This window comes from Paroedura picta, chromosome 6 (genome assembly GCF_049243985.1).
Source record: "Paroedura picta isolate Pp20150507F chromosome 6, Ppicta_v3.0, whole genome shotgun sequence".
NCBI classification, from domain to species: Eukaryota; Metazoa; Chordata; class Lepidosauria; order Squamata; family Gekkonidae; genus Paroedura; species Paroedura picta.
Genome location: NC_135374.1, coordinates 91,977,044 through 91,993,199, shown reverse-complemented (window position 1 = coordinate 91,993,199; position 16,156 = coordinate 91,977,044). Strand labels below are relative to the sequence as shown.

Sequence of the window (16,156 nt, the reverse complement as noted above, 5' to 3'; positions counted from 1 at the left end):
TTGTTTTTAATTTTGACTTTTAATTTTTTCATAACATTCTGTATTACAGATTGATAAGGAAATTACATTCCTCTATATGACTTATTTCTATTTGCCACTTAAAGGAAAAAAGTGCCCGAGGAATGCCTCCAAAGAAAGTATTTTACAGATTTGCTGCACAGAAAAGAGCCTGTCACTGAGCAAAGATTATTTCTAGCACTGAGATTTCTTCCAGCTTCAGATCAGATACCTTTATTGGCATAACTGCTAAATTCAGTAATAGCACAATGGAGTATACATATGGAAATACAATGTACAAGATACCAACTTTTAAGTCAGCTTCATCGCTAAGTTGTTGTTGTTGTTGTTATTATTTGAATTTATTACCTGCCACTCTCAGTGAAGCCGACTCATGGCGGGTTACAAGATAAAATAAAATAAAATACAAGTCCTCTAAAATCCCCAGTAAAAACACAACAATTAACAAAATACAAAATTAATTGGTCACTACTTGTTTCATATACAAAACGTTTTCTCTAGAAACGTCTGCTTCTTCTCACTTAAACAGTTCTTCCTCCAGTGGAAGCACCACTTAAGTTAGCTGGAAGAACAGAATTTCCTCTAACCCAGGTTGTGACTTGCCTCATCTCCAAAGATTGATGGAGAAGGATCTCTAGAGAAGGTCTCAGAGACTGGCAAGTCCATGTTAGAGAAGGTTGCCCTTCCTTGGGAGGATGAAACAGGATAAACTCCATCTTTGTTTCTTCAAGGAAGAATAGCAAACATAGATGATAGAACAGCCAGTGTTTTCTGTCTTGTATAATTAAGGTGTGAGAGGACTCACGCTATAAAATAGCAATAGCTGATGTAGTCTTCAAAGAAGCACCATTTTATACCAAATACACACTCAGTCTTTATTCTCCTTTAATTATAGATTTGAATTGCCTTTTAAAAATAATTATAGTTCTCTTTCCCAACATGGTGTTAAAGGAGGCTAACTGTGGTGTTTGTTTTATTTAAAAGCACGCAGTATGCAAACCTCATTCAATCCCATATAAATGAAAAAAAAATTAAAATAGTTGTGTTATTATGCATTTGGCGTACCCCTGTGCTTGGCCTTTAGACAAATAACCCTGTATCAATTACACCCCAGACTCTATTGACTCTAGCTACATGTGATAATGGCAGTCCTATTTCGTTATGTCTGGGTATAAAGTAGACAATAGATAGTGGGGGTGGGGCAGTTTTGAAATTTCTAAAGCAAAAAGAGTGAGGGAAGTCAAACTTCCCTACCCCCATGTCTGCTTCACAAGTTCTCTATGCAGATGGCTTCCCTCTTCATTGGGCACCCATCCAGTATGCAAAGCCCAGCTGGAGGAAAAGTGATATCAGCTGAAAGACTGCAGAGATGGAAATGGTAGAGGACTTAGAAAAGCCACCTATCACATGTTATACTCTTCTGAGTCCATCAATGTCAATGGGCTTAGAAGGGCATAACTCAGCTTAGGATGGCACGGTTCGTCTACCACTAGTATGGGTCATCTCAGGCTTTGTGGCTGGTCAAACACTAATGAGTATTTTGGGATGATGCAGGTGTTGATTCCCTGTGCACACACATGGCAAAAATTCAACCTGCGCCATCTTTTTTGCAGCATGATCCCTTAAAAAAAAACAACCCAACTGTGCAAGGAGACACTTCTGTAAGTACTCTTAACAGGCACCCATGTACCTAAATTAAAAATTTTATGTATATTATGCAGAACCACATTTCAAGTCCCTGAAGGGGACGCAATGTAATTTACCCAGGGATGGTGGTTACAAGAAAAAGAAATTTAAAGAAAGAACTATTTAAAATTTCATAATGACTGATCATTACTGAGCAAGCATGGCTCAAAGTATGCTGCCTGTAACTTAATTCCTATTCCATCCTAACCCACTGACTGTGCTACAGTGATTTTTCGAACAGCTCCGTGGAGGTCTAGCAACTATTTCTAAGAACTGATAACCAATGAGCAATAAAAATAGTTCCTGAAAATAATGCAGAGAGATACGGCTTACATTTTTCATCTTGAATGACTCCTCTTCCAATTTTTCTACGGCCAGAATATTTTCTATCGGAATGCTACACAGTGGATGGTCACCTGCAAGATTCAGATCAAACAGAAGATCATTTCAAATGTTCACCCTGTGGCCCTTGGAGGTACTAAGGAGAATTGCAATGAGGGAACTTGGAGAGGCACACTTGCTAGTGGTAATTTAAGTTGTCCCAAGTGCCATCAGAACAACAACAAAAGCCTAAAGAAGCTGCATATTTAGCACTGAGACTATATTGAAGGAAATCCCTATTCTCTCTGTGCATGTATGTATGTATAAAATGCAGAAGGATGTCATAGTGCATAAAGACAGCATGTTATACCATTACCATATTTTCTGTCCTTAAAAGTCTCAAAGTACTTATTTCATTGCCCCTTAGAGCATTTTTCTCTTTGGGAAAAATCAACATAATCTAATTCTGACCAAAGTCTTATTCCACAGAATTGTGCATGTATAAAGAACAGGAATATTCTGCCAATTCCAGAGAATCCTTAGAGCAGGGGTAGTCAACCTGTGGTCTTCCAGATGTTCATGGACTACAATTCCCATAAGCCCCTGCCAGCAAACGCTGGCAGGGGCTCATGGGAATTGTAGTCCATGACCATCTGGAGGACCACAGGTTGACTACCCCTGCCTTAGAGGTCTCATTACATGAAACATGATATTTCAATGGAGTTGGAGGGTTCCCCCCACCGGACTTGTGTTTCACATCTGACCAGGATTCTTCTTCAAAGCAGCATGTGGTGGGATGAAGCTGCAGAGCCTGCCTGGGGAAGTTTCAGCCTTCCCTTCCTTCCCTCTTGTGCTGCTTCTAGGCAGCAAATAATAGAACTGGAAAGGCTGTCTGTCCCACTGCTGTTTCCATAAATCTGCTGTGGGACAAACATTTTCTGCAGCTGAAAGTGGCACGGGAGGGAAGGCTGAAGTCTCTCTTGCCACTGCACTATGCTCCACAGCTGAATTGCCCCCCCCCAAAAAAATCCCTCTTTTCAAGGAGAGCCTGGGTAACATGAGAAACGCAAAGTCCAGGTCAGACATGAAAAGTTCCAGACTTGTGCTTCACATCTTGTGTAATGAAACTCTAGGTTGAGAGTAAAGTCCAGAACTTTTTCAAAAAAATTAAAACCCTGCCCCTAAAACAGATGAGAGGACTGTATGTACTCAGACCTTGCAATGACAAAATGCAGCCTTTGATCTAGCAAAAGCGTAGTTGACATTCCAAGGAGGTTAAAAAAAAAACCAGGACAAAGAGGGACTGTGGCCAGGCCTGGAAGGCCCAACTTGTCCCCTTCCACACAGACCTGGTCTGAGATAGGTCCCAATGGTGCCCACAACAGGGAAGGGAGTGCTGGAAGAATCCATGTTCCCTTGCCACAGGGCAAATGAAGGCCAGATTCGGGCCAAGCCCCGGCTGGCACCAACGTCTTCTGGAAGCGGGGATTAGCCCCGCTGCCAGACAAACACCGGCCTGGCTTTTTCCCCTTATGCGGAAAAGGTCCAAGGGCCTGATTCAGTATAAGGAAGCTTCCTGTATGTGTTCATGTGAAAGAAATGGCAGAAAGGTTGAGGAGGAGAGGATGAGGTATGTTGGTAACCTAATCATCAATCAGGTGGGTGCTGGACATGACTTTGGAAGGGTGAGGCAGTAAGGTCATCTCCCATACTTTGTGTTTCAAAGTCTTCTGCCACAGCTACTCATCTGTGAATGCAGTGGTATGTCAGGACAGACTTTTCCATCCATCTCCATTCTTATGAGCAAGCAGGCCAGCAACAAGTGGCCCTGAAGCAGAGAGTGTGGGATGTACTTTCTGCTTCAAGCCTCTCCCCTTCACCAGGGTTTGGCCAGCAGAAGGGTAGAAAGGCATTTGGGAGGCAACAGAAGTGAAAAACTGGGGCATAGATGGATGAGATTTCCCTCCCCCCCCCTCTAAACAATGTAGCAAGTCCCTCTCTTGTTCTTTTAAATTAAGAAATAGTACTGAAAAAGCAGAGGTCATACTTCCATTACCTTTGCTTTTCTGATACGTAAATTCATGGTTAGTGAGTCGAAACCATCGCTTCTTGAAGTTCTTCATACCAAATCGTTTCCTACCTTGTGCCCTCTTTATCATGAACCTATAGCAAATGAGATCACAGCAGCATTACACAACTGGTATGATTAGCAATGAGCAGACAATGAGTCCTTAGTGTTCGCCTGCCTGAGGAAAATCCAACAATAAGAATGCATCTTGATAAAGCGTAAAGTAACACAAGTTTAGCTAACTTGTGCTAATTTAGGTCTCTTTTACAAAGATGCATTGAAATATTCTACAACTCATGTCATATCAGAATGCTTTCAGCAGATCACCTATATTTCAAATTTTTGTACACCTTACATAAGTCAAAGCTACCACATGAAAGGAGACAGGGTGCTGTTTCAAAGATGAGTTAGGTATTAACAATTTGAGATAAACACATGACACCACATTATTAGTAGAAGATAGTAGACCTGAAACAACTACTGATGAGGTTTAATAAAGAAAGTTGCCCAAACAGGATGACAGATAAACATCAAGAAGACAAAAGCAATGAGTACTGAGGAGTTGCACAACTTTAAAATGGACATTAAAGAAACTGAAAATTATTCAGATTTTCTATTCCTTGGCTCAGTTATCAACTAAAGGTAGACTGCAACCAAGAAAAAGGGCAGCCAAACAGGAACTAGAAAAGATCCTTTTAGTTCCTCAAAAAAGAATGTCATTAGAGAGCAAGATAATTCATACTATGGTATTCCCCATTAGGTGACAGGAAGAAAATGGTTTCATTTGCAAAGTGATAGATAGTTTTACAGATACCATGGACTGCCATAAAGAGAAGTAAGTTCTAGATCAAATCAAGTCTGAATTCTCCCTAGAAGCTAAAATAACTCTTGAAGCTATTGTACTTTGATCGCTTCATAAGAAAATAATCCTAGGAAAAGTTGAAGGCAGTAAGAAAAGAAGTCTCAACATGAAATGGACTGACTCTGTGTAGGAAGCCATGACCTTCAGTTTGTAAGACCTGACCAACAATAGGACATTTTAGAGATCATTAATCTGATGGCACATAATACAACACAGATTAACAGCATCTGAATTGTTTCCACTCTCCATTTCTCAACAAAGTACAATAGATAAAATGACAGCAACTCTCTACAGATTTGCCGATTTTTCAGTTTTGAAAGAAATATCCAGCCATCAAATAATGGGCGATGATCCTTGAACCTTGAATTTGTCCTCAGAATTTAATGATGATTCAACAATGTATTTTCTCTTTAAACTTTAAACTTCAGCATACAATTTCATTAATAGCTGTATGAGTGGGAGACAGCTTACAAAACCAAACAAAAACTGGAAAAGCACCACACCAACACTTGTTGTATAAGTAGTTTTTACCTTTACAGAATTTCCCTATTTTCAGAATCCTTTTAAAGATCCTGACAATATGGAGAGTGGTGCGAAATATGGTCTCAAGAGATCTGGAAAATAAGAGCTCTGCTGGATCAGACCTCTGGTCTATCTAGTCCAACATCGTGTCTCAATGCTGGCCAACTAGTTCTTCTGCACAACCAACGAGCATGAAGGCTAAGGCTTTCCCCCTGGTAGTGTCTCTTGCCAACTGGGATTTACAAGATTAGTGCCTCTGAATGTAGAGGTTCTCCTCAGTCACCATGGCTAGTAGCCATTGATAGATTTCTCCTCTATGAATCTATCTAATCCCCCTTTAAAGCTATTTATTCCTGTTGCCATCACTATATCCTCTACAACCAAATGCCACATTTTAATCACTTACTATGCATAAAAGGAGTATTTCCTTTTTTGCCAACTTGAACCTACTATTCATCAGCTTCATAGGATGCCCTCAAGTTCAAGTATTTTGGGAAAGGATGAAAACATCCTCTTTCTTCTCCCTACCCCATGCATAATTTTATAAACTTCTATCGTGTCTTCCCTCTTAGTCATTGCTTTTCTAAACTGAACTCTTCATCCTTTCCTCATTGGGAAGGTGCTTCAACCCCAAACCAGCTTAATTCCCATCTTTTTCCAGCTCTGCCATGTTCTTTTGGAGATATAGTGACCAGAAGTGTACACAGTATTCCCATTGAGGCCGCAACATAGATCTATACAGGGGCATTCCAATATTGGCTGTTTTATTGGTCCTTTCCTAATAATCACTAACACAGAGTTTGCCTTTTTCTCTGCTGCAGCACACTGGGTTGACACTTTCATTGAGCTATCCACTAAGACCTGAAGGTCTTTCCCCCTCTCAGTCTCAGCAAGTTCAGACCCCATTCATCTACACCTGAAACTGGGAATTTGTTTTTGTCCCAGTGTGCATAACCTTACATTTACCAGCACTGAATTTCATTTGCCACATTGTCACCCACTCACCCAATTTATGGAGGTTCTCTTCTGCTCATCATTGGTTTCACCACCCTGAATAATTCTGTGTCATCTTCAAACTTGGTCACTATACTACTTACCCCTAGTTCCAAATCGTTTATGAATAAATTAAATAGTAACAACCACAATACCAATCCTTGTGGGGCCTTCCCTCCATTCTGGGAACTGTTCATTGATTCCTGTTCTTTGCTTCCTATCATTTAACCACTTTTTAAACTATAAGATAACTTATCCTATGACTGTTAAATTCATTTAGAAGACTTTGGTGAGGTACCTTGTCAAAAGCCTTTTGAAAGTACCTTGTGTCTACTAGGTCACTGTTGTCTACATGCTTGTTCAACATCTCAAAGAACTCCAAAAGGTTGGTGAGGCAGAAGTTCCCTTTGCAGAAGCCATGCTGATTTTCCCTCAGCAGGCTTTGTCCCCCTATATGTCCGGCATAGGACACTAAGATCCATGGAGCAAAATTTGCTCAGGATCCCTGGCCCCAAGGAGATCAAACTGGCCTCAAGTAGGCCCAGGGCCACTGGCCTCTCTGTCTAACTCCACAAGACAGAAACATTACTGGCATCTTTTTCTCAGAACCCTCCACTCCATATGAGAGAATGCACTAGGGACAATTTTAATAACCAATTTTTTAATGTTTACTTTGGCATTTTAAATGTTGTTATTTTGTATTTATGACATTTACTGGTATCAAAGCCCATTTTAAAAATGGACTTTGAAAAGGGCAGCAGGCAAGAGGGCGTGAGAGGGCTTTGCAGCCTGCAGGGAGGCTGCAAACTACCCCCCCCCCCCGGCTCCCTCCAAGCAGGAGTGTGCCTGTGGGCTGCAAGGCCCTGTCACTGCTTCTCTCCCCGTGGGCAACAATGGAGGCCGCAGCCACAAGTCTTCTAGCAGGCAAGGAGGGAGAGTGGGAGCTGGAGAGGGAGGGCCAATCAGGGTGGACCTGGACAGACAGGGTCCTGGGCAATCTCCTCCCAGGAGGCTGTTTCCCAAATATATAAGGGAGTGAAACAGTGTTAAGGATATGTATATTATATTATTATAATATGCCCTGAGTTTTCAAAGATAGGGCAGAATGCACATTTTGAAATTAAAAAAAAATAAAACATATGCCTAACAATTCTATTTTTGATTATAATTTCTATTAATTAGCCTGAGACAGATGTTAGACTGACCAGTCTGTAATTTCTTGGATCCCTTTTCAAAAATTGGTTTCACATTTGCTACTCTTCAGTCTTCTCGTTCGGCAGCTGAATGTAGGTTCTGATCGGTTGCATATAGGTTATACATATGGGCTAGTAGATCCACTATCTCAGATCTGAGTTCCTTAAGAACTCTCAGGTGTATGCCATCAGGATTTGGAGACTCTTTTTAAAATTTCTCCAGTAGGTCTAAGAACTTCATCTCTGGTCACCATAATTTGGCTCATTTCTTTAGACTCCCTTCCTGTGGCATGCGTATGTGCTCCACACTTCCCACATTGAACACAGATGCCATCTCCCCATCTTTCTTTAGCAAGCACTTTATTCCTTTGGCATCCAAAGGCCCCACTGCTTCTCTGGCTGATTTCCTGTTTCGGATATATTTTTTTTAATGTTTACTGTTTGTCTTGATGTTTTCAAAACCTGTTTTTTGCATGCCTAATTATTCACTTACATTTCTTTTGCCAGAGCCTGCAGTCCCTCCTGTTCAAATCATTGGGGCATACCTTCCACTTTTTTAAAAAATAAGGAAAACGGGAAAAGGGCAACTCATAGATAAGTCACACACGGCAGGTGAAGAATTTCAAGTACTATATATTGTGCCTAGAAAGCTATAAAAAACCAGTTGAACACCTTGGGAGAATTCGCAACAATGGCAAAACTAACAAATCTGGTACACAGAGACCCTCCTAAAGAATTTTTAGAACATTGGAAGTGCTTTGTAGAATACCAAAGAAAGTAACATTAGATTTATTTAGATTCTGCTAGAATGATGTTTTGTAATTTTGTATTCTAAACAATCAACCTGTTGTGGGTTGAGAGACTATTGTTAGCAACCTGAATTTCTGATGTTTCTTTCTTTACTTTTCTTCCTGTAAAACTGAATAAAAAATAATTTAAAAAACAGAAAGCCAGTGGAACACTGAGGCAGTGAAATCTCACAGGCTATTTATTGATCCAAAGGCCTTTCGAGAAAGATCTCCCCATTTAAATTCGCTCCAAATCAATGTTAAAGTCACATAGCCAGTAGACTCAGAACTGGTGAAGGGCAAAGAACCCAGCCCTATGTAGATTTCTGGGTTAAAGGAGGTCCAAGAACTGGAAGCTAACCTGCTGATGAAGTAAACTAGCCCAAGAGGAATTTTCATGTTAAAAGTAGGTGCAGGATTTCTGGAGAAAGCAGAAATTTGCCTATTGTCATCTTACATTTCTGTTTTCTTTTTAACCTCTCCATATTTTCCCAGTGCAACTGAAGCATATTCGAAAACAAATACGATAAAGCTTTTTTTTTCTTTTAAGAAAAAAGATTTCTGACAGTTAAAAACACTTAGCATTCCAATAAATGACTCAAGCGAATTTCCCAGTTACAGAGGAAAGCTTGGATTAAAGCTACACTGAAATTTCCTCAAAGATGCTACATGAATGCCCTTGGGAGAAACAAAGGGATGCAGCAGCAAGTGCTGTTCCCCCAGCCCCTCCACCCTTCCTCTTTTGAAAACCAACATTGCAGCATTGAGCAACAAGACCACAAATATCTCACACATCAATGTACTCTACTGATAGTCTCCTGTAGGAGAATCACTTGCCCTTGGCGTGGATGGGGAAAGTGTCTGAACGGTTGGCAGAGGGAAACCGCACTAACCACTTAAGCCATTATTTTACAGGGAACCCAAAATACAGCTGTGTCAATCATCCTCCCCCACTCCAATGAATCCAGCCTCTTAACCCTGAGAATTACGTAACGGCTATATAAACTGGGATTTAAAATCTGGGGTGCATTGTCACCATTTCAATGGCGTTTTAAGCATTCAAAACTGAACGTCAACTGCACTGACGTGAGGGCACCTGCTTGAACAGCAAACAGCGACATGAACACTTGTTTCGTGCTCATTAAGCCGAAGGAGAGCCGTAACAGAAAAACTTCCCCATGTTTTTTTCCAGATGCATGCATGAATATTAACCACAACTTGAAGCGTCCTCTCCCCAAAGCCAAGGGAAACAGAACCCGCATCTGGATAAGAAGGGAGGGTACCCCCACTGGCAGGTCACCATGGCAAAGAACCAGCTGCCCTTGCCCTCTTACCTGCATGAACTATTAGCATCAACTTTCTTTAATGTTAGTTTAAGAGTCCTTAACACAGCAGGCCAAGCAAGAAGAGACAGAAAAAAATCAGACAGGAGCAAAAGAAAGACAGATGCTTAAATGAGAGATTTAAGAGTTAGAGGGGAAGGGTTGCAAAATTACAAATGTGGGCCTTTAAAAGCAAAAGAAAGACAATACATATATATATATATATACACACATTTGTTTAAAAAAACAACCAACTCCTATTCTTATTATTAGTTAGAAGCAGGGAGAATTTCTACCATGAACCAATTTCATTAATAGTTTTGTAACTGATCCATGAAAGCTAGTATTCTTTATTTTGAATTGTGGTCACATCCTCTAGAATCACTGTAACCTTTCCCTGTCCAGTACCGACTGTTAAAACTAGATTTTCTACATGTCATCTTTCAAGTGATTAAGTAATGCCTATTAAAAAGCATTTCTCAGACACTGGACCATTTAGTCTTTTGTGTCTGGGCAACCTTCTTTACTCACCCTTCCTTAAGTAGTATTGGTTGCTCTATGCTCTTGTGATCTCTTCTTCCAGAGGATGAAATCAATTCTAAGAACTTGGGAAAAGAATGTAGAGGTATGAAATGGAGTTAAAGACACACAATCCTTACCTGGTGGAAGAACTGATAAAGCACCAAGGAAATGCAAGCAGGCTTTGAACATTTTAAGTGCCTACCCACTAGGAGAAGAAGAATAACACAGATAGATTTATATGCAAGTAAATCAAACCTAAAGCTTTTGTCCAGATTAAATGACCCATAAATCACACCTGCTCCTCTGCCAGTGTTCGCAAAGAAAGGCACACCCAAATATAATGTTGTCTCTCCCTTGACTCGACCTTCTAGATCAGGGGTAGTCAAACTGCATCCTCCAGATGTCCATGGACTACAATTCCCATGAGCCCCTGCCAGCAAATGCTGGCAGGGGCTCATGGGAATTGTAGTCCATGGACATCTGGAGGGCAGCAGTTTGACTACCCCTGATCTAGATATTCTTCTGCTGCTGTTCATGCAATTGGTCATATATGCTAGCCAGGGGATAATGGGAAGCCTTCACCACACACAAGCTATTGCTATGGCATGAGGAAGTCAAGGAGGCATGGATTCTTGGGTGGTGTTTTGCCTGCATAGTACCAATCCACAAGGTCACCGCAACCCAAGAGTGCCGTCTTTCCATGCTCTCTGAGTAGTGCAGGAACAACCGCAAGAGCCCCAATCATAACATCTAAAAGGCACTCTTGTGTTCCCTTCCCCGCTTTTCTTTTCCTTTAATCTATAGTGGCCCCAATTATGATAGTCTTTCTTGATCTTCGGCCCACAAAACTGCTGAAGTGAGGAAACAAGTCCTGAGGAAATACACCCACACCCCTACAAAACTGCGCAATAAATAACGTCACAGTAAATACTTCTTGCTTCATCTCTGAAGGAAAAGAAGATTTTGACATTAGTTTGGATCCAGCAATTTGCTTGCATGTGGATTCCAGATCTCCCCTATCTTCCCTCCTTCCCGTAGTCTCTTCTGTCCCTAGGAAAATTGATCCCTGGGGTTCAGGGCCCTGCATGGAATAAAAGCCACGCAGGTTGTTGGGCTGCAGTGAGGAGGGGAGAGGGGGTGAAATTGCTGCCTTCTACCTGGCGCAGAGTGGTAAGGCAGCTGTCTGAAAGCTTTGCCCATGAGGCTGGGAGTTCAATCCCAGCAGCCGGCTCAAGGTTGACTCAGCCTTCCATCCTTCCGAGGTCGGTAAAATGAGTACCCAGCTTGCTGGGGGGTAAACGGTCATGACTGGGGAAGGCACTGGCAAACCACCCCGTAGTGAGTCTGCCATGAAAACGCTAGAGGGCGTCACCCCAAGGGTCAGACATGACTCGGTGCTTGCACAGGGGATACCTTTACCTTTACCTTTTCCACAAGATTATTGTGATAACTCGTCTGAAGTGCTTTGAATACTGAAAGTTCAGTATAAATGCTTATTCAGAATAAATGTTATTCAGAATACATAAATGTATCGAAACAGCTGAAATTGTTATGCCCAGAAAATGCACAAAATATTGCTATTACTTACGTTTTTTACTGCATCTGCATACTTCTGCTCATTAAAGTTGTCGTAAAACGAGGCCATATAAGATTCCTTGAAACTGGCCTGAAATAGAACCACCAAAATGTACATATGTTGACACACGGCAACTTAAACAGAAGGCCAGAACACCAACGTCAGCAGAAAATTAAGACTCACTCATTCATGAACACATATTTCTCAATGTTGAAAAGAACTTAAAAGCTGTTTCCGTGTAGCTTAAATTGCAATGGTATTCACAATGGGTTCACATGCCAAGCCCACAAATCAAGGTATTTCCTTTTAAATCCTGGCTATCATTCAAGCTTTCTTTTCAGAAACACAGTCATTCATTCCAAACTGACAATAAGTGCAAAGGGAGATGACACTTGCGGTCCACAAGTAAATTTATGACCAAATTCAGAACTAATTCTCATAACCATTGTGTGTGGGTGGGAGTGACCTTTTTCTTACTGAGGCTGCAGCTTTCTCATACCAAATGCCCTTCTTTCAGGCTCCTACCACATTAGGAACACTAGTGTCCAATCCCTCATATAATCTGAACTCAATGAATCACATTCCCGTTGTGGCTCTCTCCAGCGAATGGTTATGTGAATGAGTTCAGAGAGCCACTGGATCACATATCATCTACATATTTAATTCTGAACCTGGCCCAAGAATGGAGATCAAAAACTCCACCCAATAAGGTCATGGGAGCTCCCAGGCTTGCAGAAAAACGTTAATTAAAAAAAAATCAGGAAGGAATAAAATATAATGTTGAAAGTTTTAAAATGCAGAGATTCTGGTAGCTGTGTTGGATTGCCCAGGCCATGGATGCTTAGCTAATCCAAAATGTCTACCATGGTTTCCTGAAACTGGAGGGGGAGGAGGTCAGCTGGCAGGAAAGACCAGAAGGGATAAAGTTTGAGTAGTGAGAGGGGATAAAGAAAAATTAAGCAAGAGGAAGAAATGGTGCCTGGAGGAAGGAAGGAAGAAGAATAGAATAAAAGAATGCTTATACTGGGTGTCCTTCATGTGAGAGATTTGTAACTATTCTTGGCTTGACTTTCTAAGATGGGAAGGAATTATTGCCTGAGAGCCACAACTCGGTTAGTTCAGCTTAGCTATGTTGTATTTTGAGGGGAGAATCCAGGGGGAGGCAACCCTTGGGGGGGTCAGTACAATGTCTACCGGGGGAAGCAAGGGTGTACTTGGTTATAACACTGGGAGCAAGCCAGGCATTAGCATTGCTGTCAGCAACTAATAGATTTTCCTAGCACTCAACTCTTGAGGTGGTTTTTATACCCTGCTTTTCACAACCAAAGGAGTCTCAAAGTAGCTTACAATCACCTTCCCATCCTCTCCCCACAACAGATACCCTGTGAGGTAGGTGAGGCTGAGAGGGCTCTGAGAGAATTGTGACTGGAGACTTTTGCGGGTGGCTTGGACTGCAAGGCGAGCAAACCGGTCAGTCCTAGAGAAGATCAGCCCAGACTGCTCCTTAGAAGGCCAGATCCTGAAGATGAAACTCAAATACTTTGGCCACCTCATGAGAAGGAAGGACTCCCCGGAGAAGAGCCTAATGCTGGGAGCGATTGAGGGCAAAAGAAGAAGGGGACGACAGAGAATGAGGTGGCTGGATGGAGTCACTGAAGCAGTCGGTGCAAACTTAAATGGACTCCGGGGAATGGTAGAGGACAGGAAGGCCTGGAGGATCATTGTCCATGGGGTCGCGATGGGTCGGACACGACTTTGCACCTAACAGCAACAACAAGAGCACCCAGCTGGCTGCATGTGGAGGAGCAGGAAATCAAACCAGGCTCTCCAGATTAGAATCTGCTGCTCTTAACCCATGCACCATGCTAACTTGTGCTTACCTTTAAAACAAGCAAAAATATTTTTAAATGTAATATGCAGTTTAAAATCACTGTAAGTATACAGTTTTAAAGGAGTTACGGTTCACTGTGTTTACTTCAACTTATTATCTGTCTTCCTCCAGTCCCATGAAAGAGCAGATACTCTACTCATAGATAAGTTCATCCCAGTTAGTCTTGGTTTTCCATTACAAAGTCCTCTTTAAGATTCCTCTCCTAAAATATACGTATTGTTTTTGTTGAAGATCTAGTTAGCTTTAAGTTTCATGCTCAAATATGTTCTGATGATATGGGATCTTTAAGAGCACAGCGCTCCTCTAAGGAAGTGCAGCAGCAATGAAGGACAGCTATAGAGAACAACACATCCTTCTACTCTCTCCCACCAGTCCATGGATGTAAATTCTGGAGGCCTACCTCACTGTGCTGTGAAAATACCACGGAGAAGGAAAGAATCACATACATTGTCTTGAGCTCCTTGTTCATTGTCTGTTCCACATATAATATTTCTGGTAAGGCCTTGGAGGAGGAGCATGTCTCATGGCTTAAGTGCCACTCAGTGTTTAACACCCACTCAGGGTGGCTGTCCCACCCCTGAGTGCCTCCTCCTCCAACTGGCTTGCCTGTCTGTCCAGTGGCCAGCCAATCCCCTTCTGTCCCCCACCCCTGACCACCCCCTCCTCCTTCCACTTCTTTCCGAGGCTTGGAGCCTGAGGTTCCCTGCTGCATGAGAGCTGCCCCCTGCCGGTGAGTTCTCTAACAGGTGCCTGCAGCCTTTCCAGGTCCTGGAGGGATGGGGAAGCCGTCCACAGAATTCTTAACCCCCCCTCCCAATTTAGTGCCCATTGTATTCCTGAATGCAATGGGTTTGACCCCTAGTAACAGCTATAATACATAGTAGTGCAGTGCCTGTATGCAAATGGGGAGGGTGCTGTTCATCTATAGGGATACCTCAGGTCACTGTGTTTATGGAGGGAAGGACCATGTCCCTACTGTTCAACAATCACAATCAATTCAAAATTAACAGCCGTAATCTTTCAAGAGACCCAGAAAAGGGAAAGAAAATATCAAATTCTTACAGATTTTGATTTTGATAAGCTGCCTAATGTTTGTATTGTTTTGGATATCAGTGTCAATGTTCTTGAAGTCTGTGGATCCTAAAAGAGAGAAAGAGAGAGAAGAACCATTGTAAAAAACTAGGACACAGGTCCAACTGCTGCTTTTATGGATGCTCCACTTGTAGCCAGTTCAGAAAGGTCACAATGGGGGAGGGGGAGGAAATGGACAGTGAGTGGTGCAGGGCCAAGGCTTGCGGACACTTTCATCTATTCTGCTTCCAAAGTCTTCCACAACAGTGGCAAGGAAGCAGCTTACAGCTTGTGCCATTTGATAACTCAAAGTGTTATACCTCAGAGCAACAGGTAAGGAAAGTTATTCAACTGCTAGATTGAAACTATTGACCTTTGGGGAAGGACTCAAAGAGGCAAATATTCTCTGCGACTGGTCCATGGCTGAAGGAGTCACCCCGAAATCAGACTTAATTTCCTTTGGAGGCCTTCAGCATGCCCGGAATAAAATATTATTCATCTATAAGTAATCACCCTCTAGTGAATTGCGATGGGCAAGTATCAATCAAACTTTTTTTTTTTTTTACTATGATTGCAAGTATAAAAAGGATTGTATTACTTAACTTTATAATATGGCTTTTGTAGGGGTTTTCAACCCCAAACATAACCTCTCTGCATCATAAGACAAGGTGCTTCTCAAACTTGGCAGGGTGGGTGGGGGGATTGGTAATGAGTCCTAGAAGAAGGAGGGGTCCCATTAAAGAAAAAGGGATTGTAGAAATTCAAATGTTTCTCCAGTGTTTCTGAAGACAAGTTTTGGATTGCTGAACTAAAATGTTCTATTGCTAAAATGGAAAGGCCTCAGTATATATAAACATGCAAGCACAAACATACGACACTGCTTCCTTGAGTATTTTATAAAATAAAAAAAATGGAATGTGAATATTTAAAGAAATAAATAACTTTTCCTACAAGTCCAGCCCGCCTTGTTTCTTACTGATTTTTCAACCCTCATTACTCCTGATTATCAGAACCATCTGCCTTCCCCTTTCCTATACTCTCAAGATAGCTATATTCCACATTTCACTCCAAGCACTTGAATACATTGTGGGAAACATATCGGAAGGGTCAAAGACATGTCTTGAAAACAAACCAAAATACGCATTAGTTCACATTAGTTAAATAGCAGCAGAGAGCACTTCAAATTCAGGAATACTATGAATTTCTGACCCATATGAATTTCTGACTAGATCAGCATAATGCACATTGCAGCTCATGGACAGTCAACCACAAGCTCCATCATGAAAGGGCCTCGCCCACTTACCCTGCCTCATGTTTCAGGGA

At 41.7% G+C, this 16,156-nt stretch overlaps 1 protein-coding gene across 3 annotated transcripts in view; it reads right to left on the bottom strand.

The window, feature by feature from the left end:
• RASA3 (RAS p21 protein activator 3) overlaps positions 1-16,156 on the bottom strand; it is a 176,699-nt gene that overhangs the window by 11,665 nt on the left and 148,878 nt on the right. For all 3 annotated transcript variants that reach the window (XM_077343669.1, XM_077343666.1, XM_077343667.1), the window contains exons 16-20: positions 14,825-14,902; positions 11,884-11,961; positions 10,305-10,378; positions 4,082-4,188; positions 2,038-2,120 (exon numbers count right to left, since the gene is read on the bottom strand). In XM_077343669.1, coding sequence (XP_077199784.1) covers positions 2,038-2,120; positions 4,082-4,188; positions 10,305-10,378; positions 11,884-11,961; positions 14,825-14,902 — 420 coding nt within the window. The remainder of the gene's footprint in view (positions 1-2,037; positions 2,121-4,081; positions 4,189-10,304; positions 10,379-11,883; positions 11,962-14,824; positions 14,903-16,156) is intronic.